Here is a 25,050-nt window from a genome sequence, read left to right as displayed (position 1 = left end):
TTAACTGAGACAACTTCATGGAAAGCTCTAAGTGTCTTTTTATGCATTTTTGAATCAAGGCTGAATTAAGCACCTGCCCTGGTACCATGGGTAGCAAGCCCAAAACTGGGTATGCCAAAAGCTGCAAATTAATGACTATTTCGTACAAAAACAAAACACAATATCCTTAGTGTGAAAACTTGCAAGTCAAAAACAAATAAAAATGGTCTTAAAATATATACATATATATATATGGCTTTTAATTTTTCCTATCCTTTTCACTGAAGACAAAAATAAATTTAAGGGTGATATTTGGTTTTCAAAAAGAATTCTGTCCTTCTCTTAAGCTGTCAGTGGCGGTCAGAGGAGGCGCTGGTCTGGGGATGCTCACGTTGGGACTTCTGCGTCAACCTCTCTAGTAGCCTGATGTACACAGGTGCTGGAAGAGAGAAGAGTCCATCTGCATGGGACAAGCACGCAGCATTTCACTTCCCCATCTCCTCCCGCCTATGATGAACCTTGCTTGGGGCAAGACAAGTTGCTTGTTCGCTGCTAGTGGGACCACTGCGTGCAGGAGCTGGCCAAGAGCACCCTCACCTCTAATTGAGGCCAATTTGGTCTATGAAATCCCTCAAGACTGATCTCTAAGGCTGAGCAGTGGCTCTGTTTTCAATCTCTTTTTCAGTGAATAACGTAACTCTTCTCAAGCTGGTGGGGAATTTTGCCGGCCTCCTAAAGCCACAGCTGACCCAGAGAAGCAAGGGATGTCCAGGCGGGAGAGCTGAAGCTACTTGTGGGCACGCCAAGGGGTCTCGTAGGAGGGGACCAGGTCAAGGCTGGTCCTGCAGTGCTCCCCTCGCTCCTGCGGCCAGCCCGAAGCACCGGACGGAGGGATGAGCCTCTCTCACTGACACACGATAGCAATTGGAAACAAGCTGGAGAAAGAGACATTTGCCTTACCTAGCCGAGGACTCCTTTGAGGAACCTACAGGGAAAGAAAAACATGAGAAAAAAAATCAAATTTATTACTTGCTAATTCTTACTCTAACACTCCCTAAAGAGCAGGTCAGATGCACGACTCTTCAGGACCATATATGTTATTGCAGGTTGTTATAGATCGTATTGTGCCAAGGCTACAGACACGGTATGTTACAAGCTATAAGCTTCGTGTTACAAAACTTACACATACTTCTTATATAAGTATATAAGTTCTCTTATATAAGAGAAGAATGCCTTGATTGGTCCATGAAACAAGTACACTCAGTCTCTTTGGAAAAGAAAATCTGAATGTGGCCAGTTACTTTTAAACCAGTAATAATACTAAAATGTAATTTTGGAAGAACTACTTGATGAGAGGGTTTTTTGGTTTTGGGGGGTGTTTTTTTTGTTTGTTTTTGGGGTTTTTTTTTGTCTTTTACCGTGGATAATGCAGATGCCTGTTTGAAGATTTCCAGTGCAGGATCTGCCGGTTCATCTCCTCTTTCCTGAGGCCTTGAAGCTAAGGGCAGAACATAAATAGAAATTGAGCACCAGCCCTGCTTGTACCCCCATTCCACTCCTGCTTTCAATATGTTCTTTTTATACAAGAATAATTTTGGTTGGCAGCTCTGCACTGGTGCAGAAACCATACAGCTCTAGGTATTTCTAAACATGGACCTACCCTGAGGCTGCAGCACTGAGTTCACGGCATAAATCACACCGTTCGTGGCCATGATATCACTTTCGGCAACAGGTTCCTTGTTGATATGTATTACATGGTTTTTCTGTTAAAGGAATAAGGAAAAAAAATGTGGAAAATGAGAGGGTTCTGTCACCTGCAGTTTCCAGTTTTATTGGAAAAACTCACACTTTGCATTCATTCATATATTCAATGGCTGTAGGCACTTTTGTTGCTCTTGCTAATGAAGAATACAAAAATCAAATTATAATTCCAGAAGTTTGTCCTAGAGTGACCAGTGGGCTCTGGAGTCCTTGACCTCTCCCATGCACGGGGCAGGAGATCCCTCTGCCCCCTCAGGGAGGCCAATAGCAGAAGGTTGCAGATCAAGCCACCAGAGAGTCTACCATGCAAGCTGGCCAACTCCAAACAGCCAGAAACAGCAGCCTTCCCATTTTTGCCATCCTGAATTTCTTCTCTACATGTGCAGAGCGGGTCATGAGTTATTCATTTGCTGAAAATATATCATTTTTCACTCCATAGAGGATGCTACGGTCTCTTAATTTAGTGCAAAGTTTTGGAAATAAAATTACACATCTAAATAAATCCTGCTGTGCTAAGGCAGCGCATGCAGAGATCATTGTCATTACACTAAAAAAAGAAAAGTTTTAGCTGAACAGGCTATTCGTTTCATTTATTTACGCTTTTTCCCCCATGACTCAGGGTGAAATTTATTACAGCTTCTGGAAATCATTTACAATTAGTCTTTGGGGAAGAAAGCTGAAGCAAACCACATCTTAAGACTGCCAGCTTGTTGACTTGCACACATGGCAGCCTCCCCTCCACAACAGGCTCAGAAAGCAGTTTTGTGGGACAACACATGCATTTAGGATAGGTTCCCATGCCACCCAGATGTCCATGCCATGGTAGACCCCAACGTGGGCAGCCCACCACAAAAGCAGACTCCATACCCGTGTTCACTGCAAATGCCCATGCAAGGTGACTCACCACGCTGACTTCCAGCTTGTCTCCCTGCATGGACTTGAGTCGCACGAGAGCCCCGACGGCACCGCTCACCAGGATCTCGTCCGCAATGTGGAACTTGAGGATGTTGGCAAGCTCTTTGGCATTACCTGTGAGAAGACAACATTTACATGTGCAAAACAGCATCAGAGGTGGCTTTCCATAGCTCACTCTCTGCAATGGCATTATCTGGAAAAGACAAGAACTTCCTGAGAGTGCAAGAAAAACATGTCAGGTTAAAAGACGAGGTAGAAGCACGTTGGCTGGAGATTGTTGGGACATTGGGACTAATCTAGCCAGCGCACAGAGGGGCTGGGAAATCCAGATCCCTGAGGATCCTGTAAGTCCAGGACGCTCTCTCAACACTCCTCCTTAGCCTTGCTCTAAACAGAAAATCTCCATCTCTTTTTTTCAGTGTCTTCTCTCACTGTGCACTATATGAACATGTTTCTATTGCTGCTTTCACTTCTCAAAGCAGATTAGGAAAAAAAATCTATATTAAGTAAGGAAACTTACAGGATACTCTGGTATTTGCAAGCGTCAGTCAATACTTGTGCCAGCATCAGTATCACTTGACAATACTCCTAATGGGTGAAACTCCAAGATATCTCAGTGAGAAGAGGAAAAGGGTAGGATAGATGACCCTGGTGGTTCTCAGATGCTAGTAGTATGGATCAGGCTAGCAGTGAGTGTCTCTCAACTCATCTAGCTATGATTTGAAGTAAGTCTTAGAAAGATGAACCACTTACACTTCATGGTCCATCTTCGCCTTTAGAGGCTGCAGCATCACAGGCAAAAACCACAGACAGATGATGGGGAACAACTAGCATAAAAAAGGCCTAATTCTACCAAACCAGAGGAGCATCCTTAGCAGGATGGACTTCTCATCTCACTGCCTGCATCTGAATAAACTGTGAGTTTCTTTTCCATTTCAGTTTTTATAGGGTGGCCACAGTTCACACTGCCTTCAGCAGCATGATTCACTTCTCCTCCAAAAGCATAAGCTAAATATTTGCATGAAAAAAATAAGAACGTTTGAAGTGCCGGCATCTGGCATACTTCATTCCTGCAGCCGTTTACAATAGCTACAAAACAGTCCTGAAATATTTATACATGAAATCCTAGGCTGAATGTGCAGTCTGCTATTACCAATTGCTTGTCCATGCACTTAAAAGGATAACCAGCCACCATGGGCAGAGGTTTCCCAAATTATGATGTCAATGTTTGGTTGTGCTTTAGTGATGAGAAGACATTACGCTCAAATACCTGACGTTGTTTCCAAACCACAGCCATTTTTCAACATGAAGAAAATAAAAGACCCTGCTGCACATACAAAAGAGTGTTATTAAACATTCCTGTCTTTTTTTTTCCCTCATTCAATCTGCTGGCCTGTGCTTTTCAAGTTATTGGTCTTGGTCTTTGTCTATACTAGACTAGAATATTTTGTCATCCGAGGATCCGATTGGATTTCCTGCTTTGCCTGAGTACACATACACAGAACAACAGCTCCATCCTTTTAATGCTTAAATTGCATACGGCTTGAAGCTGAACGTGGACCTGGCTTTCTATTTGCAACATTCATTTTAGACACCCTGGTCCTACGTGGGTGAGAATCCAGGTGGAATAAGGCCAGACACATCCTCACTTTTTTCATCCCTAATGTGCAAGGCAGAAACATCAGCCTCTAGAAACACTCTCAAGTTCTCTTGCTTACAGCACCTGTCAGAGCCAAATAAAAGTCAAAGGGAGTATGCAGCATTCACTATAAATTTGACTTCCAAGCCCAGCAGAAATGGGGTTGAAAAGGGAAACGGAAACCCATGCTTATGCCTTGTAGAAGGAATAACCATCCTACATACATTGTAGGAAAGTTCAGGGCCACCCCAATCTTTCAGATGAAAAAGGAAAAGCCAAAGCCGTGTAGGAAGCCTGTGCTTCCTACAGACAGGGCCAAAAAATGAGATACAGAAGACAAATTACCCAAGTCAGTTGCCAAGTATCATGCCAATAACACACAGCAGCTGTTCATCTACATGCTCTGCAAACCACTCACCCATTAGTTTGTTCAGTTCCCCTTGCGGCATGGCTCGGAAAGCTTCGTTTGTTGGAGCAAACACTGTGAAGGTTCCGGGCCTGTTCAAGGTCTCCATTAGCCCTGCAGATTGGATTGCAGCCACCAGAGTACTGCAAGACACACAGGTATTAAAAACTCCAATGGCTTCATCTGTTGAAACTATGTTGGTCTTTGAGCAATTGCATATCGTATTCAAGACAGCTATGAGGTTGCAATTGCAAAATCCCACTGGTATCCAACAAAATAAAAAGTCAATCAGAAATGAACTGAGCTGTGTGAGATCCAAGAACACTGGAGTAACAGCAAAGCAGCCAGGGATGCTGAATGCCTGGGAATAACGAGGCTAGTGAAATGACAGAGGCCTGACCGCAAAGCCTGGCAAAGTCAGCTATGCAGCCAAGGTTTTAGTGTAATAATGTACTCACAAGGTCTTGCTAAGATGATGAAGCAAAACAAAAATATTCACAGTTAGGTCTCAGCCCAGTTCTCACTAAGCTGATTTACTTGAAGTCTCTCTGTCTTTAGGGACGGGACTTGTGGATGCTCTTTCCATGTTAAGAAATTATGTATAGTCATGGCTATGATCCACAGTAAACTGCTTTGGCAGCTCTTCTGCTCCAAACTGGCCATTAGGAAGAGCAGAAAGGTCACCTGAATCGATGATCTGCCTTGAGAACATCCATCACTGAACCAGACGGTGGGGTCAACATTTTGTCCATGCTGAACAAGGTCCCAAACCTGCCTCTCTTGTCATGGGCAGCAATACAGGCATTTTCAATGCACAGGTTCTGCAAACAAAGTGGCAAACCAAAGACATCCTTAGTGTCTGCTTCGAAAGAGAAATTTTATACTTTTCTCAGTGCTCAATTACACTTTTTACATGCTAGCCATCACATTACAGAGGTCAATCATTGACCAGCAGGCAGAGCATTTACCACAGATAGTAGGGGACAAGAAAATCCAACGTAACCTCTCCTTCCTGCCTGCAATTAAATGGTTGTTTAGAAAGACCAGTGACATTCTGACTTATTGACAAACTCCAACTGATTTGGGGAAGCTGAGGCTAGCTCCTCATCTAAACATGGACTCACTGATGAACTAGAGACCCAGTGAAATAGCCCATATCCAGCAACCACCCTTTTACAGCACTGCAAACTGCAGGAACTTACATTGCGGTACACAAATACTCTCAGTTCCTTGTCACCCAGCGTCTGCAGTTTCTGCCCATGGTAAAGATATTTAGAGGAAAGCTGGTCTCTAACAATGTGGTTCAGAAGCAAATTTTTCATGTAGCTGTCAACGGGGGGATTTCCATCTGCAGCAAGAAATACGGAAGTAGACAGTGATTCACTTAAAATAATCCCTGAGATGTCAAAAAGGCCCAAATACAGAATATTGTCTACATCAGCTCTAATTTTAAAACTACGTGCCACTGTCTATAACATTTGAAGGAGAGTTTGCCTGCACGTGCAGCGCGACTCTGTCTAAGCAAGTTTCTCAAAAGCAGATCTGTGGTACACACTGGTAGAAGAAAGGGACCTACTCCTAGGTTTACCTTTGAATGCATCATTTACTGGGGCAAGAAGCGTCACACGCTCATTGCCAGTCAGATGAGAATTGAGACCAGCTTGTCTGAAAAGGTCCATAGACTTGGAAACTTCAGATTCTTGGGCCAACTCAAACAGGGTCTTAGCTGAAAAGAAAAGCAGTACCTAGTAAACTTATGTTAAAGGCAATTCACCCAAAGTCAAAAGAAAGAAAGATGCAGAGAGGCACCAGTACCAGAGTCTGGAATCAGAAGCTCATTGACAAAGTGAACGACACCATTGGTGGCCAGGATATCCTTGTTAGCTATAATGGGCTTCCCGTTGAGGGTCAGGTCCTCCCCACTGCAGCCTACATCCAAGGTGGTTCCTTCCAGGGTCTCCATCGTCAAGCCAGCAATGATGGCCTCGGCGCACATGGCTGATTTCAGTATGTGGTGGTTCAAAAGGTCTGTAAGAGAAATAGGTGCCTAAGTGAGAAGGAAAAATAGCCATGGAAATGTCATTGTGTGGATTATTGTAGCTTCTACAGGGTCCGTTCAAAGGCAAAGCCATCTCGTATGGAACTTCATTCCAAAAAATGCACAGTAATTCAAAATAGGCCTTTTGCACTGTAGGCTGTGAAGTCAGATGCCTAGAAAGTACAGTTTTTATAGACTTTTGTCTAATTAGGAAGTGTTTCATATAATTGTTTGACCCATTTTACGGGGGAAGGTACGCTGAGTAGATGCTACTTCTCTTTCACCTTGAAAAATCAGCTGAAGCCACCATCATCTATAGTAATATATACTATAGCATATATAGTATAGATCAGCCGCCTCATGAATCTTCTACATCTTTTCCCATTCAAATTGCAGTCTTGAAAAGAGACCGACTAGGAGGCAATTTCCTCCACTCCCATAGAAAATCCTGCCCAAGTCCCCCCAGGAATATACTGGATGACGTAAAAAAAGCTGTTTCAGCAGCCTCTTCCACATCTGGATAACACACACTTCGCCACATCTATCATGTCCAGCTCTAAAGAAGTCTATGCTGTCCACTGGAAAAGCTGAGGGCTCTCATATGGGTTTATTCTAGCTATTAGCAGAGCGTTTCTGGGATCAGATCACATCTATTTGAAAAGGCATTGAGAGGAATGGCAAAATCCTCTTCCATCTCCCAACATGCTCAATAAACAAGTCCTTACCCCTGAGGGCCTCTGGATCTCCCAGGATTCGGTTCAGGGTCTCCTGTGGGATCTTCTCAAAGGCTTCATTGGTTGGAGCCAAGAGCGTGTACTGGCCTTCACTTTCCAGCAAGCTGTTCAGGTTGGAAGCAGCCACTGCAGCCTGTAGAGGAGTGAGGAAAGAGGGTCAAACATTCAACAAGAAAATAATGGTCATCAACTCCACCCAGTCACTAAGGGCCAGGTTTATTAAGGTATTTATTATTTCAAAACACTTAAAATGAAGCCCTAAATAGCCTCTTTCAGCACTTTGGTACTTTTACAAATTTTATCCTGCGCCTTGGCTCTCTCTTGCGCTTCAATAATTTGAGCATGAGATGGACAGAGTCTTTTCTGGATACTTTCAGATTTAGTTCTAATATGCTAAAATGCCTGGAAAGGTTTGCAGTAATTCCAGTGAATAACTCAGATCACAACCCAAAGCTGGCTAACTGCAAAAGCCCTGTGTTTTTTTTTTTTTCCCAATTATTCCTTAGCTTGGCAAATAGCAAGTCAAATAAATTGGTATTCATTAAATGTGAACAGTTAATATCACTTAAGGCAAAGATGAGGAACCAGACAAAGAGAGAGGAAACAGACTCAGGCTATTTCCTTTTACAGACAGCAACAGCAGGGTGGCACTTACACTGATATCAAGCTTTTCTCTACCTAAAGCAATATAAGCTACATTGAAACAAGGATTTTATCAGCAGCTTTAGAGTCACAGCAGTTAGGTGCTGGTAAGCTCTTCACTGCAATTCCCTGGGGGGGAATATCCCCCCTGGCTAGTGGGGTCCCCCAGGGGTCAGTCCTTGGTCCAGTCCTGTTCAATTTATTCATCAATGACCTGGATGAAGGCACAGAGTGCTCCCTCAGCAAGTTTGCTGATGACACGAAACTGGGAGGAGTAGCCGATACCCCAGAGGGCTGTGCTGCCATCCAGAGGGACCTGGACAGACTGGACAACTGGGCGGTGAAAAACCTCATGCAATTCAACAAGGCCAAGTGCAAGGTCCTGCACCTGGGGAGGAATAACCCCAGACACCAGTACAATACAGGCTGGGAACCGACCTTCTGGAGAGCAGCTCTGCAGAGAAAGACCTGGGTGTCATGGTGGATGATAAGTTGACCATGAGGCAGCAGTGTGCCCTCGTGGCCAAGAAGGCCAATGGGATCCTGGGCTGCATTAAGAAGAGCATCTCTAGCAGGTCGAGGGAGGTGATCCTGCCCCTCTACTCAGCCCTGGTGAGGCCGCATCTGGAGTACTGTGTCCAGTTCTGGGCTCCACAGTACAAGAGGGATGTGGAGCTGCTGGAGAGAGTCCAGCGCAGGGCTACAAGGATGATCAGGGGCCTGGAACATCTGCCCTATGAGGAGAGGCTGAGGGAGCTGGGCCTGTTCAGCCTGGAGAAGAGAAGGCTGAGAGGGGATCTAATCAGTGTATATAAATACCTCAAGGGAGGGAGAGCAGAGGACGGGGATGGTCTCTTTTCAGTGGTGGCCACTGATAGGACTAGAGGAAATGGCCGGAAACTGAAACATCAAAAATTCCATAGGAACTTAAGGAAAAATTTCTTAACAGTGAGGGTGACAGAGCACTGGAACAGGCTGCCCAGAGAGGTTGTGGAGTCTCCTTCTCTGGAGATCTTCAAAACCCGCTTGGACGCAGTCCTGTGCCACGTGCTCTAGGTGTCCCTGCGTGTGCAGGGGGGTTGGACTAGATGATCTCTAGAGGTCCCTTCCAACCCTAAGCATTCTATGATTCTATGATTCTATGATCCTTAAGGTCCCCTGGCACACACTTGGAATGGACTCACCCGGAGGGTTTCCAGGCTTTCCTCAGTTTCGATGATCTGCTGAATGCTGTTTGTGGTGGTGGCAATGACTTTGTCAATGACATGGACCACGCCGTTGGTGGCATGGTGGTCAGCTTTCAAGAGCCTGGCGCAGTTCACCGTCACAATCTGCAAGGGGAAAGAGCCACAGGGTGTTATGTGCACTAAAACAGGAAGGTAAAGTCGCTTCTGCTGTTTTTCTATTCCAAACACAGTGAGTGTTGTAATACTGAATCAGCAGGAGCAGAAATGTGGTTTCCTAGAAAAACAAATGAAGAATGAGAACGTTCTATCAAAAAAACACAGTTGAAACATTTTGTATTTAAAGAGCTTTGAAAGTAATCAGTGGTTTTGTCTAGTATGCATCGGCAAGGCTAAGAAAATATGTCACATTAAACAGTTATGCAAGTTACTATATACCAGAATGTGCAACTTTCCTGCAATATTGTCTATGAAACTATCTGCTTATAAGTATTTTATCAAAGGTCCATCCCAAAATGTTCCCTTAATCAATAGCCTAAGCATCTTCAACCTAAGATGAGCCCTTGAGGTCCTATGACCGTGTTGGAGGTGCAAGGTATCAGAAGAGCAAGCCTTAAATTCACCATACAACATTTCATGACCTTTAGGCACCTTCTAGGGGGCCACAGGCCTCAATGATTCCGGGTAACACTTTGTCGTTGTGCGTCAACTGGTATTTATGCATAGTCTTACCATGAAGACAGCTTTAGTCTCTGGGGGATGACTAAATGCAGACACATTTCTCAACACACCATGCAGTGCTTTGGGTGAGGAGAAGAGGGGTTTGGATGAAGGCAATAGCTTCAGAGTGCCCTCAACACCTAGTGCTGGCTGTGTAGTCAAAGTTTCTTCACTAGAAATTTTATACCTCACTTCTTTTATCCTTAGAAAAGAAAACCCAGCTCATGTAGTTAATATAGGTTCATTCGCAGCTCCACCTAGGTAATGATGATATTTTCAAAGAGTTGTCTTACCCCATTGGGATAATGGTGAATCTGGATAGGGAGGTTCTGGTACATTGAGTTAAGCGTTGTCCCATGTTTCAGCTCGTCTGTTAGCACCCGTTTGTTCACCATATGGTAGCGGAGGGCGTTGAGCAGCTCAATGTTAACATTACTGACTAAGGAATCCAAAGTTTCCTGTAAATAAGCAAAATGAACCTCAGGGCCGAGAACAACAAAGTCCATGAGAGCATCCCCGCACTAGGAGGCCTGACTATATCCAAGAATCATCTGATGAGACTTTCTTTCTTTCGTGCATGTTTGTGTGTAGTTCTCCTGCTTCCATTAGACCTTATCTTTTGCCTTCCTACAATAGCTAGCAGCTCTGGCATCCCTGTCCTGGGCAGGCAGATGGACAATGTCTAGAGTGGCAGTAAGGCAACCAAAGACACTATGCAGAGCCATATAAAATATATCTATAAGTAATGAAGCAGACAAATGCACTGATGCAGGAAGGCTATGAATTTACAACCAGGGCTGAATATTTGTACAAATATTAACAATAAATAGAGTGGCATAGTAGACATCAACAGTAAAACTGATGGAAGAGATGTTAAGTCTCTTGTTGCAGATTTCATGATGATCTCCAGCAGTAAGAGATAGGGAAAATTGAATGAGGTGACTGTTATATTCACCCCCTAGAGAATATCTACACCTTCACCTAGTGCTGGTTTCTTGCAGAAACAAAGCTTGGAGCTGATGGACCAGTACAGTGCTTCCTGTTTTGGAATAGCCTTCCTATATCAGGGCAGTATTTATATTTGTCTTCAGCCCCTGGGGCTGAATATCCACTACTGAAGGAAGAGGGGGAAAAAAAGAGGAACCAAATCTTACAGCAGACAAGGATGCCCAGGCCTCGTTACTTGGAGCAAAAATTGTAAAACTTCCAGGTCCTTCAATTTCTGGTCTTAGATTAGACCGGTCAGAGTAGAGCTGCGTGGTTGCTGATCCGACAACACCAAGGGTTTCATAGATGTTTGAAAGCGGCAACGCTGAAAGAAGGGAAGATTACGTTTCTAGCACAACATCACTCATCCTTCACTGTATGTTGCTGAATTCAGAGAGAGCTACTGGCAAAATGCTTCTGGGAATGGAGCATGTCCGTGAATTCATATCTGTTCATTAATTAGATCACGAATAATCTTGGGTGTCAGCTCAAATCTCAATTACAACTGTGTTACCCAGGACCCACTGCGTCTCTGCAAGCTTAAATAGAGACGTGCATGCAAACTGGAGGAAAAATCATACCCTAGCATTGTATCAGGCCTGAGAGATGAAAGAGGCAGGCAAAGACAACCTTTGCTGTCACCAGATCCATCAAGGATCTCTTCCCTGGTTGGTCATACCTAGGGCCAGGCAGTCAGACCATGGCACCAGAGTGACTCGAGAGCAGGTGATAAGGGTGGGATGTCACCCCAGTTTGTATGCAGTGGGTCATCTTTGTCACTCTCCTGCAAGAGGTACCTGGCCCCAAAGGATGTCCCAGTCGCACCACGGCCAAGCTCTTCCCACCCATCATTAACGAGGCGGCCATGAGCTCACTGGGGCAGGAGGTGTAAAGAAAGCAAAACCAGAACACGTCTGTCTTCGACAGTCCCAGGCAATTCCCTTTCCCCACCAGGGACCAAACTGTACTTTCTATTAAATGCAATTTTGCTAAACTCAAGCTTGCCAAAATAGAAATGAAAAGAGACTGGCAGAACTGTCTGCAACTGTATCATTACTTTGTATTGTATTTCCAATAGAGCTATATTGCTTGTTGGAATAAGTAATTCCCTGTGGCTCTCCCATGCTTCATTCAGTTTAATTATATCCAGGGTTTTAAATTATCTGGAGTGTTTTGCATGCTTTGGAGCTGCTCTGGCACTCAGATGGTGCTCTGCTGCGCCTTTGCAACTTGTTCAGGGCAACATCATACATAAACTGCAAAAAAATCAAGTCTGCTTTGAATAATTTTCTAGCATTTCTTTTCACTAGGCAGCTGTATAGTTTTAAAAAGTATAAATAAATGTCAAACATATTTTTACCAGCTGGGCAGCCTTTTTCTCCAGGAACTTTTTCATATCCAGGACAGCACTCATAACTGATTACTCTGGAATAAGAAATGGATACAGCAGATTAACCAATGCCACTTTAATTTCCCCTCCTCTGTATCAGCTATACTCTTCTCTGTGTTCATCCATATTTGGTGCTGTTTCTCAAGCAGACCTTTCACTAGATATATAGACTTGAACAGAGCACAAACCACAATTTTTATCTCCTTCAGGACTGCACGGTGCCAATTTCTCTCCAGAACAAAAGCAGACAAAAGTTATTTTCAAAACCCACACTTTCCCCAGTGACTTCACTCAATCCCTATTCAAACAGTGAACGGAAAACACTATTTTAAGGGATGCTGCAATGCTTTACACTTAAGGTGGCAATGAGACATAGGCTCAGGATCTACACTGCGTACAGAGAAGTAAAGAAGAGAGACCTAGGGTGTCCGTATGTGTTTCCATATAACTCATATATCTGATATAAGCCTGGGTACCATGCAAGCATCCTCATTTCAGTGCACAGCTTCTTCCAGCTGGCAACAAGCAGCACAATTTTTAAGTACTGTCCCTGCAGGGCAAAGCAAAGAGGGGGTCACAGACTCCCTCCTGGTCTGCAGATTTGCCTGAGTAAGCAGGAGCTGCCCGGAGCCTGCGGTCATGGTCTGCAATTCAATGGAAAAGAGAGAGTCATCTGATTCTTAAGCTGGCTGTTTAAGGGAATATGTCGCAGTATTAAAATAAATAAATAAATAAAAACACAGAAGTTAAGTTATCCTTTTACTTTTCATAGGGCTTCCTTCCCCCTGTTGACAGCCCTTCCTCATGGGGACAAGCTTTTCCCCGGGGCTCCCAGCCAGGCTGGGTACCAGCCTGATGCAAGGGCCCCAGCTTGGGCTCTTTTGTCATCGTTTGAACCCCCTTAACAACCAAGGGAAGGGCCTGGGGGTTGGGAGGGAATTCCTGGGGGTAATTAAGAGCCTGTAAGTGAAACAAATACCTGCGTTTCTCTGACAGAAGCAAATAAATTTGGTGTCACGGTTTCCTAAGAGCGCTGCAAAGCAAACCCAGACTGATTGTCTAGACATTATATATGCCATGGGGGAAAGAGTTTGCCTAAAGCAATCCCTTCCTTTGACTACCGGAGATCCGCTTTTCACAGTTCCCCTCTCGTGTTCATTAGAAACACACACTACCCACCCCCGCCCGGCTCCAATTTCTCTTTTTTTCACCCCAGAAACTTAATCCAGTCTAGACAGTTCCCCTGGTTCACAACTGCAATCAAAGCCGAAGAGCCGATTTAAGAGAAATCCTTCCAAAGCTCAGCATAAATAATTCCCCGGTGCTGATGCCGACTTTTAAAGGCTGATTTGCAGCTTGACGGGAGATGAAGGAGCCTCCAGCAGGCAAGCAGTCCCCTGGCCATCTCTGCCATCCCACCAAGGGATGCTCGTGGCCAGGTCACCAAGGATCTGGGGCTAGCACCAGCTCAAGCACCCCCAGTCAGTGCCTTGCCACCCTTCCCTCCTCCAGCATCACCTCCCTTTCTCCCAACCTGACCCACAGCACCTCAGCTGGGACTTTTTCCCCTTTTTTAAGCCGCCTGAGCACCCACAAGCTTCTGCAAAGGGAAATGTGGAGGTGCCCGGCTAAGTGCAGCACCAGAGACAAGAAACTGGGGAGCAAAAGAATCCATCTTTGACATCAGCCCCTTGGAGCTCCCATGGCTGCTCATTCCCCAGCCACGTTTCAGTGCTCAGGTGCCCCATGGGAAGCAAGGGAACATCCTGTGGGTGCTGAGACATCTTTGGAAGCCAGCCCCTGCAGCCCACCAAGGCTGGGTGACTTCCTTCACCCTGGGTTCTGGTGGCTGCAAGCTTGGTGCCACGCTGGGGACTCCAAGAGCATCTTCATCTACCACTCAGGGCATCACAAGCTCTTCTTGATGGACCCAGGACCAAGGCAAGAGCCTGCCCAGCTCATCACACAGGGGCAAGGCAGGAGAACGTTCCCAGTCTCCCACCACGCTTCTCGCCATGCGCAGGAGGAGTTTCTGGTGTCCCGTCAGCAGTCACACGTCTCTGCATCCCCACGCGGCCGCTGCCAGTTCCACGGGTTGAATAAGCAATGCACAAAGGGCGTTTGTCACCCGCTCCACATCACTTCCAGCCACTGCTTCCCAAGCAAGTTGTTGAGGAATCAGGAGTCAACTCTGAACAGCAACTGCGGCCAAGGCCTCCAAACGCCGCGGTGCACTAGCTCCCAAAAGTGAGCGACCTTGGTTTATTCACCGCCGTTTCAGCGGTGCATTCTGAGGCTCTGAAATTAAATTTTAAGTGCGTTTTTTCTTCAAGGCAATAAAAATAAGCTTAGGCCTATATAAGTGAATAAAGATCCATTTGTAATAATTTCCTGTAATAAAGCCCATATGTTTTGTTTTTGAAGAAAGAGCACCAGATGCTCATTCTTTGCCTGAACTGGCAAAAGTACGTTGGATAAAAAAAAAAAAAAGGAATGTTAATTTAAAAGGAGTGGGGGGAAAAAGTACTAAGGGGCAGCTTACTGCTACTAGTTATTCCTAAAAAAAAGCACACTAAGAATTTATATAAATTGTCTTCTTGTTCTCAAGACAAAAGAATGTGTGGAGGAGGGGCCCTGAATTGCAACCCAAATTCTAGAAGAATGAGTTTAGTGCATTAGAGAGTTTTAAAAATATATTTTTCTAAAAACAGAAGGCAACAATGAGAATATATGCTAAATAATTTATTTCTTTGGCCCCGGAATAACCAACAGTGGAAAATTACCTAATTATCCAAACAATCTTGTTTCAGTGCTTATTAAAACCAAAGCAGTGTCAGACTCCTTGCCAACTACCTTATCTCACTTCATCATTAAGCAACGCAATGATAAAATACACATAAATCCTCATCTAATTTCTTCCTAACCACGTGAGCCAAACCTTTAGCAAAAAGAACAGCAAAGGAAAAAAGCAGATGAGTCAAGAGTTCCCCTGTGACAAATGAGTTTCTACCGTGCTGCAGATCCCCAGTGTTCACTGCACCCATCAGAGCCACCCTGAGGGAAGTCCCCTATGAACCCAACTGCCACCCTCAACTGATACATCAAGCCAAGACCAGAGACCAGACACATCCACATTTTCCATGCTGGCTTCCCTTGCTGTTCCATGTCCCCAGACACTGGATGTGATCATCCTCGAAGGGGTGAAGTCCTTACTGACTGCTACAGGCTTGAGGCAACTTTGCCTCCCTCGGAGCAACTTTTGAGTTTTCTAAGACAACTTTGGGGTTCAACACTGCTCCTCTACAATATCTGGCCTCTTGCTGACTGACCTCCCTCCTACTTATGAGAAACACTGTTCGTAGCAGGGAAAGAAGTCAAAGCAACTAAAACTATCTTTCTAGAGCCCGGTATTTCCCCATGACACATTTCCAACTTGCAGCAGTGTTGATCCTTTAAGCAAATATGAATGATCATGGAAAGGTCAGACGCAGAATAAGTAGATGAGAAATGAGCCATGTGTCTCCCATTCCAGGACTGCCATCATCACGGACCTTGCTTTCTAGGAACATGATTATCTACACAGCCACCAGCCTTGGGCGGGTTGGAGCTTCCCCATGCTCTCCTGCTCTCAAAACTTCTCATTGAGCAGCTCAGCCCCACAAAAAGGGCCAGTTTCAGGGCACACGTTCTGCAGCGTTAGCTGAGCTCGTGTCCTCTCCGAGGAGCTGAGAGGCTCTGTGATATTCATTTTTTTAGGCCTCCGATTGCCGCAGCATAACACACTGTGCCCTTTGCAGCCCGCAAGACTCCTGATTGCTTCCATACGCCAGGAATACCACATCCAATGGGAGCCCTCACCAGCAAGTGTTTGTAATCAGAGCTGTCCCAGGGACCTCCGGAAAAATCAGAGTCCAGGCACATGTCTCTGGTTGTACACAGGCACCGCTACGGGTCAGGGTAAGGCCTGGCTCAAAAATAGCTAGGAGGAGAGCAAGACAGTAAAACTCATTGTCTAGAGGACGCAAAGTGAAGACTATTTAGCAAATCTTGGTATAATGGGGCCATTATCTCCTAGGTTCATGCAGGTTAATGCTGTGTCTGCTTTTCTCTCAGCAATGCATTGCTGGATTAGATATTTGGGTGAAACCACAGAAAAATGAGGTTAGGGGAGATCGCTGCATCTCCTCAAATGAAATTTTGAAATGCTGGTAGGTGCCAGCTGCTCTACCTCTTCCTGAGACACACAGCAGAGTTTGTCTCTGCCAGATACAGCTGCTCACTTGGGTTACTTGAGGCTTAGTTTCTGATTTATGACAGGGCTAAAGAAATTTGCAGCTGGACCTCCTCATCTTTGAGCGATTTTAAAAGCAACGCTGTCCCATAACCAAAGCTGAGTGAGGCTTTGCTTGGAGATCCACAACACCACTCAGTTACCATAATGATCTTCTACAGAACAAGTGATGATGATACCATATTACTATGCCACAATCTGAGCCATTTTACATCAAGGACATTTTAAAAAGGCCAGCATTCAGATAAGGTGACTATCTTAACTCCACACTGCTAAATTAAGTCTTCCCCAATTTAGTCATTTGTAGATTTAGGTGTGCATGTGGGGGAGCTGGATTAGCTTTTTTGAAACACTGCCACTTCTTTTCTTTTTTATAAAGACAGTTGGACATAAAGGAAACCACTACACATGCTGCACCACTACACATGCAGTATTTGCATATGCTGCAATACTACCTCTAGAAGTTTTCCTATTTTAGATTAATCCATGGGAAATGTGATAAAAGGCCAAAAACTGCCCACAGGGGCAACTGCTGTTTTGCATCCTCCTCATAATACCGGCAACGGACACTCAAAACTAAACCTGATAGCCAGGAAACTCAATTGAGCCGATCCAAGCAACTAAAATAAATCCAAAAGATATGTCTTAGCACAGACAAAGATGTCTAAGTATGCTGTTTGGTAGAGAGGCAGCATTTACTTAATCTGCAGAACATAATTATATGTTGCATTAGATCAAATTACGACTTGCATAGGACCACACCAGGAACATACTGGCCCACTTGGCATGGGCCAGCGAATGCATCTGGAAGCCCCATTTGGCCCACACCAAGGAGAAGGGATTTCCCCGCTCCTGATCTAGCCAAATATGCCCATCCTTAATTATCTGCTGACTACTTCCTTCAAAAGGATGTTCCGAGACTGGTTACTGTGCAGCAGCTACTTGCATGCAGTTATTTGCAATTTTAGATTTGGAATTGGCCTACAGGACTAATTGACTTTCTTGATGAAACCGAAGAGCACTGGCTAAAGCTGATACCTCTCTCTCTCCATTCCTGTTTTCCCTTCCAAAGAAAACTTATGTAAATGAATTTTATGTTCTTTCCAATATCCATCAACTCTGTGTTGCAAGGTTGTTCAGCATTAGGTCTAGGATTTACAGAGACACAACTAAGAACTAGAAAACATCTCGTACACACTTCGTTACAGCACTGAGAGTTATACAAGTATATATAGAAATGCAATTAGGCTAACTCATCAGGATTCGAGTTTATAGAGCACTTTCTAAGTGCTTCAAGATCACGCTTTGGCGTTTGAGAAAAGCCAAGGACCCACTGCACCACCCTGGCGAGCACTCACGTGGATTTGCCGCAGATTTTGCGCTGGTACCACTGCTTGCAGTTGGTGAAATATTTCCGGTTGGTCCCAATGAGCTTCTGCACGGCGCACACGTTGGGGCTGGAGTGGGCGACAAAGCAGAACAGGAGCCCGTGAGTCTCCCCTCTCTCTATCCTGTCCCAGAGCCTGGGATAGCCCCACCTGAAAATGCCTTAAAAGCCCCCACAGGTTTCACTTATCCCCAAAATAAAAAGAAATCAAGTTGAAAACATCATTTTCTCCAGTATTTCTATGGTGAGCAGCTACTTATAATTTGGCATTAACTGGGATCCCAAATAAAGCCGTCCAGAGCTATGCAATATTGCAAACACTTCCCAACAAAAACAGCATTTTATTGTTTAGGACATTTATCGGGCTTTGGACCAACTTACACTGCAAAAGAATTAGTGACACAGGCCAAGTAACAGATTCATTTTCTTCTGGACATGAATACTGAGTTATTGATGGTTAAAAATGAGCAAGCAATTCAGTACACTGGATTCAATGTACACTTTATGATAGCATACATTAACAGTAGCTATGTCAGTTCCTAAGGTCCCAAGAGCTCTGCTCAACCAGAAAAATTACACACTTGAAGTTGCACATGTGACTAATCCCACTGAAATCCGACTGCAGCCTCCAGGCTTTCTAAGAAGCACAGTCATCGAGCGTAAAGATGTGGTCAAACAGGAGCTCACTCGCTCCCAGTCTGGCCAGCACGGTGTTTCCCCGCTCACCCTGGCTGGCTGCACCCTTTTCCCATGGATATGGACAAGATAAAGTCATTGCACTAGATGCAATTTATACGTGGGGGCTGCAAGGCCACCGACTGCCCCTGGGTTTTGAGCCAGAGGTGGAGCAAGCACCCAGCCAGGCTGGGGATGCTCAGCCCGGCTGCAGCTGGGGTGCAAAATTTGGCCTTAAATCACTCAGAAATCCCCAACCCATGGCCGGTGTGAGCTTAGCCACGCTCAGGGATGTCCACCTGGACTGCACCAGCCCTGCAGCACCTACATGTGGCTCCAGTGACATCCAAAGCCCACAACTCGCCTCGATTTCACCAGCTGGTTCAGGACCCTTCCCTTCACTCATCTTGGCAGCCCTGGCTTCCAAAGGCCCAGGAGCTGAGCACTTTGGGGCTGTTACTTGTTTAGCTGGCAAATGTTTCCCATTTTTTTCCCAGTGCCCCGAAGAGCAGACGCGGCCGCACACCCTTCGTGTGCTCCCTGCAGAAAGCCAACACTGCACCGATCCTGCAGCAGCAGTTTGGCTGTTCCTGCATTGCTGCATCCAATGGACACACTGTTAATCAATGCTCATAACTTAGCTGATGCTCAAAAACTAGTTTGTTAAGTAGCACTTCTGCCACCAGGAAAGAGCCAAATCCTGCTATAAACTACTCTAGCTCAGTACAACGGACCAAATGTCCACCTGAGGCTATGGACAGAGCTGGGTCTTTGCTCAGCTCTAGGTTATGCAAAGCTGAAATGGAACATCATATTTGTGCGTAAATCACCATCATTCTTTTAGCACTGACAGTTTACAAACAGGAATCAGCTCCGATTCTGTCTAATGGACTTTGCACCCGGTCACAGAGGCAATTGGTGCCCCCCATTACAAACACTGCCCTGGCTCCCTGCCGGGCACTCCATCAAACAGCAATATTCCAGGCATTTCTTTTTCTTTTCTTAAGAAAAAAAAGCAACTCATGCCCCTGCCTTCAGCAGCCCTTTTAAAAGGAAGCAGCAGTTCAATCAATGTCACTGTCATGAAAGACAAAAACCACCTGAAATGTCTGTCCATCCCTTTCACCTCACCTAATTCCCAATAAACTGTTTAAAAACAGTGGCAACAACTACTAACACCTGGTTATTTTATTTTTTCAAATCAAGCCACCAGGATCCACAATGGCTTGCCAGCCTGGCAGGAGATGTCGACACACATTGGAGGATATTTCTTATCTCAGAAGGCTTAAGATTAGCCAAGCCATTCCTTTGAACAAGAACATTTCCGAGATGTCCTGAGGGATCCTGTCAAACAGCAAGTCAGTCCTTACTCCCTAGAGATACCCATCCACCATTAAAACTGTTTTCTTCCTTTTTTTTTTCTCCTGTAATCCTTGAAAACAGATTTCCTTCCACACTAAGCTTAATAATTTAAAGTCTTTCTTAACAACAACTTAAGCCTTTTTTTTTCCTAAATGAAGATAGACTAATTAAAAAAAAATCATTCAGCAGTCCCAGATGATCTTTGAACTTTTAAGCACCTTAAGGAAGTTAGTTAGTTAGTTGCCAGGGGATGAAACTCAGCTGGTTGTGGAGAGCAGGGACGCGCGGGACCCCCAGCACCACGAAAGCGCAAAAGTAGGGTGAAAGCTTCCCCCAGGGCCCCCAATTCTGTTTTTTTTAATTATTATTATTTTTGCTGTTTTGCCTTTTTTTTTTTTCGCCTGCCTTACCCGTGCTGCCGGCCGCGGAGCCGGCTGTGCTGCAGGACCTGCTGGTACGGAGACTTGGCGGCGGCGGCCAGGCCGAGCGCCAGCGCCAGGAGCAGCGGCGACAACGGCGACATGGCCGGGACGGCGGGAGCGGAGCCGGGCCGGGCCGGGGACGGGCGCGCGCCCCGTTAAATGCGGCGGCGGCGGCCGGGGGCGGGGAGCGGGGAGGGGAGAGGGGCCGGCGGGGGCAGCCCTCCCTCCAGCCCCCTCCTTCAGCCCCCTCCTTCATCCCCCCTCATCCCTCCGTCCTCCCCCGCGCCCGGGGCCCCTCTGCGGCGGCAGCAGCAAGTTCAGCATCTCCTTCGCGCTTGCTTTACTCTCTGCCTCTGCACGCCTTCTTTTCTCCTTTCTTTTTCCTTTCCCCATTCTTCCTTTTTTAAAAAACTTTCCTTTTTCTTTTTCCCCTTCTTTTTCTTTTCCTCCTTTCTTTTCTCTCTCAGCTTTCCTGGTGTCCCATTACCCTCCTCACCCAGTGCCATCCTTACTGCCTGCCATCACCTCCCCCTTCCCCGCTCGCTGGCTGTGCTGTCAGGGCACACATTGGGCTTTAGGTTTCTTTTCTACACCAAAAAGGGGCAGAAAGGCCACTGAACCCAGGGTGAACCTGGGTTTCCTGCACAATTTTGCCTACGAAGGAGTCCCAAGGCGCCTGGCTCCCGTTTTAGGCATCTTGACTAATTGCAGCATCCCAGTCATGCGTCCAGGGAACTCATTCTGCTTTGGACTGACACCAAACTTGAAGCACTCTCCCTAAAAATTCCCGGGAAGCAGAAGTGGCTCCTTCATGACCACTTCCCTTAGGAACGGGTCCTTCGAAACATCCACGCACATTTGCAGCCTGGGTGGTGGCCAACAAGGGCAGCTGCTCCACACAAGAGAGGAACCAAAATATATCCTGTGAGCAACCACCAAGGCAAACAGAAGAAGTCTTTAGCAATAATAAACCCTTTATATTTACAGTGGTATATCTTCCACAGTAAATATGTCAGATCAGCATAAACAGTACTAATACTTCTTGGATAGAAGGCACCAAATCCTTCCTCTGTGTCCGGGAAGCTCTTCACCACTCCCTCCATCTATGTAGGTAGGTCACAACGTTTGACTCATGCACGGGCTCGTGATTCAAGCCTGAAAGGCAAGAATCAGAGATTTCATAGAATTGTAGAAGGTGTCCTGCACCCCTGAGCAGAAGCTGAGGTTTGGACATGGGTGAGGTGGGCATTCAACGAGGTGCAGGAAGGTGCATGCATCTTCCTGCTGGAGGATGCACCTTTCCAAAGAGGATCTCCTTGTCCTGGCAGCACAGAGCCCCAGGATGGGCTTCCTGCAGCCTTTGCCCCAGGCTGGACTCACAGGGTCCTTCAGCCCCCATTGCAATGGTCCAAAACCTAGATTAAGCCTTCAACTCATTTCTATGAACCTTCAGTGTGGTTCAACACCAGCAAGAAAACACCCAGATGTTTAAACCCATGGGGTTCTGGTGAACTTATCTGCAACTTGCCACCCCTTTCTCTTGCACTTGTTTTAACCTCCGCTCACAGGCGGATGTTTGAAGTGCAGTCCGTGTCCAGTGCACTCTGGATGCACTCGGACAAATACTCTAAAATCAATCATGTAGAAAATAGACCTTGCACAAATCGACGCTCCTGTACACACTTCAGACTAAGCAATAAGCAGAAATAGCAGCTGCTCCAGCAACAGAGAGGGATCGCAGGACTCAGCCCTGAGCCAAACAGAAGAAGTCTTCAGCAATAATAAACATTTATCTTTGGAAAAGATTTTGCTATTTAAACAAATCTGAAGAGTGGAATTATTGAATCATTTAAGGCCTTAAATATTTTTCGTGTTGTTCAGTGAGATGCATAGAAAAATCAGAGAGAGAGAGCTCCCCAAACTGACCACCTTTCCATCTTCCTATGAACGGTTGTAGGGGATGTGTCCAAGAGCATAAAGTTAAAGGCTCTTTTGTACATGTTGCCATACTGTATTTCTACTGCCCTCGTAATAGTGTAAATCTCCTAAAAAGTTATAGTTACATCTGATAAAACCACATCCCCAGAGCAGACTGATGCTCTCCATTTTATCTCAATCTCCAGCTAATGCTGATTTCAGACCCACTTTTTTTATTCCAAGACTGGCCTCAACTCCCATTTTTACAAGCCCCCCTGAGCACAAGCCCTGGAAAACAGGGCAGGGTTTGCTGTGTTTGTATCCTTGGACGTCCACGGAGGGGAGGACAAAGGAGCCACGAGCCTGCGCTTGACTTCCCCAAGCATCTGCAAAGTCCTGGACAGGCTCCTCCTGCGCAGGATGAGAAATCCACCCAGAAAAATGGAATATTTGCAAGAAACACTGCTGTAGGGCCCGAGCTGCATCAGGGAACCCACACGATCCAGGTCCCAGCTCTTTTCCAAGCTCCGGTTGCAGGGCACCTTGCACATGCATCCAGCCCAGCAGCGTGAGCAGCAGCGAGCCTGGGGGAAAGCCTGTGCATCACAGGGCTGAAATGAATAAATGAATAAAGCATCAAAACGGGGTTGTGCCCACAGAGGGAGCACGAGCAGAGGAGAGCAAGGAGCAAGCACGAAGCGCACTTTGCCTGTCTGGCTCATCCAGGAAGGCTGCAGCGTTTGGACAGGCATCCCACTGCCGGATCAGTGATTACAGGCACTTTTCATCTTCCTTTTAATAGCTCCTTGTGAGGGAAGAAATATGTGTTTTATCTGCTCTGGCATAAACAAAACAAATCCCTGACCTCATCGCATAGCCTTGCGATTAGCTCCCCACTTGAGAAACGGGAGATGAACTTTTCTGCTCCCAGCATCCCCGTGCTCACCACTTCCCTCTCCTTCTCCCACCGAATAAACCTGCAGCATTGTTGGGCCAAAACGAGATCCCCCATCTGGTTCCTCCTTCTCTGCTCCCTGCAGACCCCTAATCCAGTGTGACTGCAGCCCTGGGAGTCCCAGAAAGCAGCAAATCAACCATCAGGGTAATAATTCAGTGCCACTCAGTGATATCAGCCACACATGGGGGAAAAAAAAAAAGGAGCAGGAGAGAGCAAACAGTTCCCCCCAGGCATTTCTATCTCTCACAGGTTCTTATTTTGCCCCTTATCCTGCAATTTATTTTCTTGCTTGCTGCATGCCAGCAAAGAAGTAGAAAACCCCCCATAAATCTGGGGCTGACGCGTCTTTATGGGGAGGATTCATTTCCCCGCGGTGCTGCACAAGCCATGGAAAGAGCCGTGCCCTCGCTGCCAGCAAAGTGATGCCGAGCGGAGCCTTCAGGCTCCTCAAAGGGATAAAAGGGAGTTTTTCCTGGCCTGCTCCAGCTGATGGAGAGGCCTGATAGGCGCCCGGTGCGGGAATCTGCTGGCGTTGGCCGCGGGCCACCCTGTAACGCAGGGAGGGAGTGAAGGCTGGAGCCTCCGGAGCCAAATTGCAACAGGCTGTTATTTGGGGGATGCTAAGCTTTGAAATCTGAATTCACTTAGTTTGTTATTATACATTGGAACTTGCTAAAGAGACACTCGCTAGATTCAGTTAAATACAAGGCAGACAAAAGCATCCCCTGCCAAAAAGATACCCGAGCTACGTTATGTCAATAGAATAACTGGCAACGGGACATGGAGCAGCCCGAAGGCTGCTTCTGCTTCCCCATAAGCTTTGGCTGAAATTCAGATTCCCTGAAACCCAGGACCAAATCCGGACTCTGTGTCTGCTTCCCCACGGATCGGCACAGAGATCTCTCTGGCAGGGCCAAAGGAGGCCTCTTCTTCTCTGTGTCTCCAGCACAGGAGATGTTGAAGCCCATAGCAAGGTGCTTGGTATTACCTAGTGCTCTTTGCAAATCACCTCTCCAAAGGTTTCACCCATTGTCATGGGCATGGAGGAAAGGGCAAGTTGAAGGCACCAAGACCTTCCTTCTGCCGATGCAAGAGCAGCCCCTGACCCCTGTAATGTTATCCAAATCCCAGGTCATTTCTCTGGTTGTGCCTCTCTTCACGCTACAACCTCCTCTTGTATTAAAGCCAAGCATGTAGGTAAGAAAGTGCCAGGCAAAAGACAAAGCAAGCAGTGACAAACACGAGGAAAATGAGGTCACCAAATCTGGTATTGCCTGGGAAACAGCGTTCCTGCACTTTCGGCAATGCCTCAGACAAACATCTGCTGGGCAGGGAGCCCTGTGATGGGAGATGGACTAGATGACCCAAGCTTTCAGTGTGCATGCGACGGACCCACACGCTGCTGGATCCGCTTCCGCAGGGTTGGACATTACATCTGACTTGATCCAAAATGGATGTTTTCACCAAAGCATCTCCCCCTCGCCAGCCTGCCTGGCCCAGCGCCTCAGAGCTGGTCCCCAGGAGTCAGGCTATGTTAGATATTAGAGCAGAATAGTCCTTCTAACCATGCTCTCAAGCCCATCAGCACCTCAGGCGCGACAAGGGACCTTCTGCAAAACTGCACTGAAGGTGATTATCGACCT

At 46.1% G+C, this 25,050-nt stretch overlaps 1 protein-coding gene across 1 annotated transcript; it reads right to left on the bottom strand.

The window, feature by feature from the left end:
- Nucleotides 1-329: 329 nt before the first annotated feature.
- On the bottom strand, nucleotides 330-20,722 carry TGFBI (transforming growth factor beta induced). Its single transcript, XM_088536911.1, has 17 exons — nucleotides 20,521-20,722; nucleotides 18,045-18,143; nucleotides 12,366-12,430; nucleotides 11,173-11,330; nucleotides 10,312-10,476; nucleotides 9,299-9,445; nucleotides 7,464-7,605; nucleotides 6,516-6,728; nucleotides 6,289-6,426; nucleotides 5,903-6,048; nucleotides 5,385-5,521; nucleotides 4,713-4,843; nucleotides 2,645-2,769; nucleotides 1,640-1,742; nucleotides 1,398-1,477; nucleotides 940-964; nucleotides 330-418 (listed from the first exon to the last, which is right to left on the bottom strand). Exons 1-17 carry the CDS (start codon nucleotides 20,631-20,633, stop codon nucleotides 330-332), a joined length of 2,076 nt encoding a protein of 691 aa, XP_088393037.1. The 5' UTR covers nucleotides 20,634-20,722.
- Nucleotides 20,723-25,050: the final 4,328 nt, after the last annotated feature.

This window comes from Tinamus guttatus, unplaced genomic scaffold, assembly GCF_059628265.1.
Source record: "Tinamus guttatus ecotype Peru unplaced genomic scaffold, ASM5962826v1 Tinamus_guttatus_pri_ptg000710l, whole genome shotgun sequence".
Classification (NCBI taxonomy): Eukaryota; Metazoa; Chordata; class Aves; order Tinamiformes; family Tinamidae; genus Tinamus; species Tinamus guttatus.
This window is presented reverse-complemented; position numbering and strand designations above follow the sequence as displayed.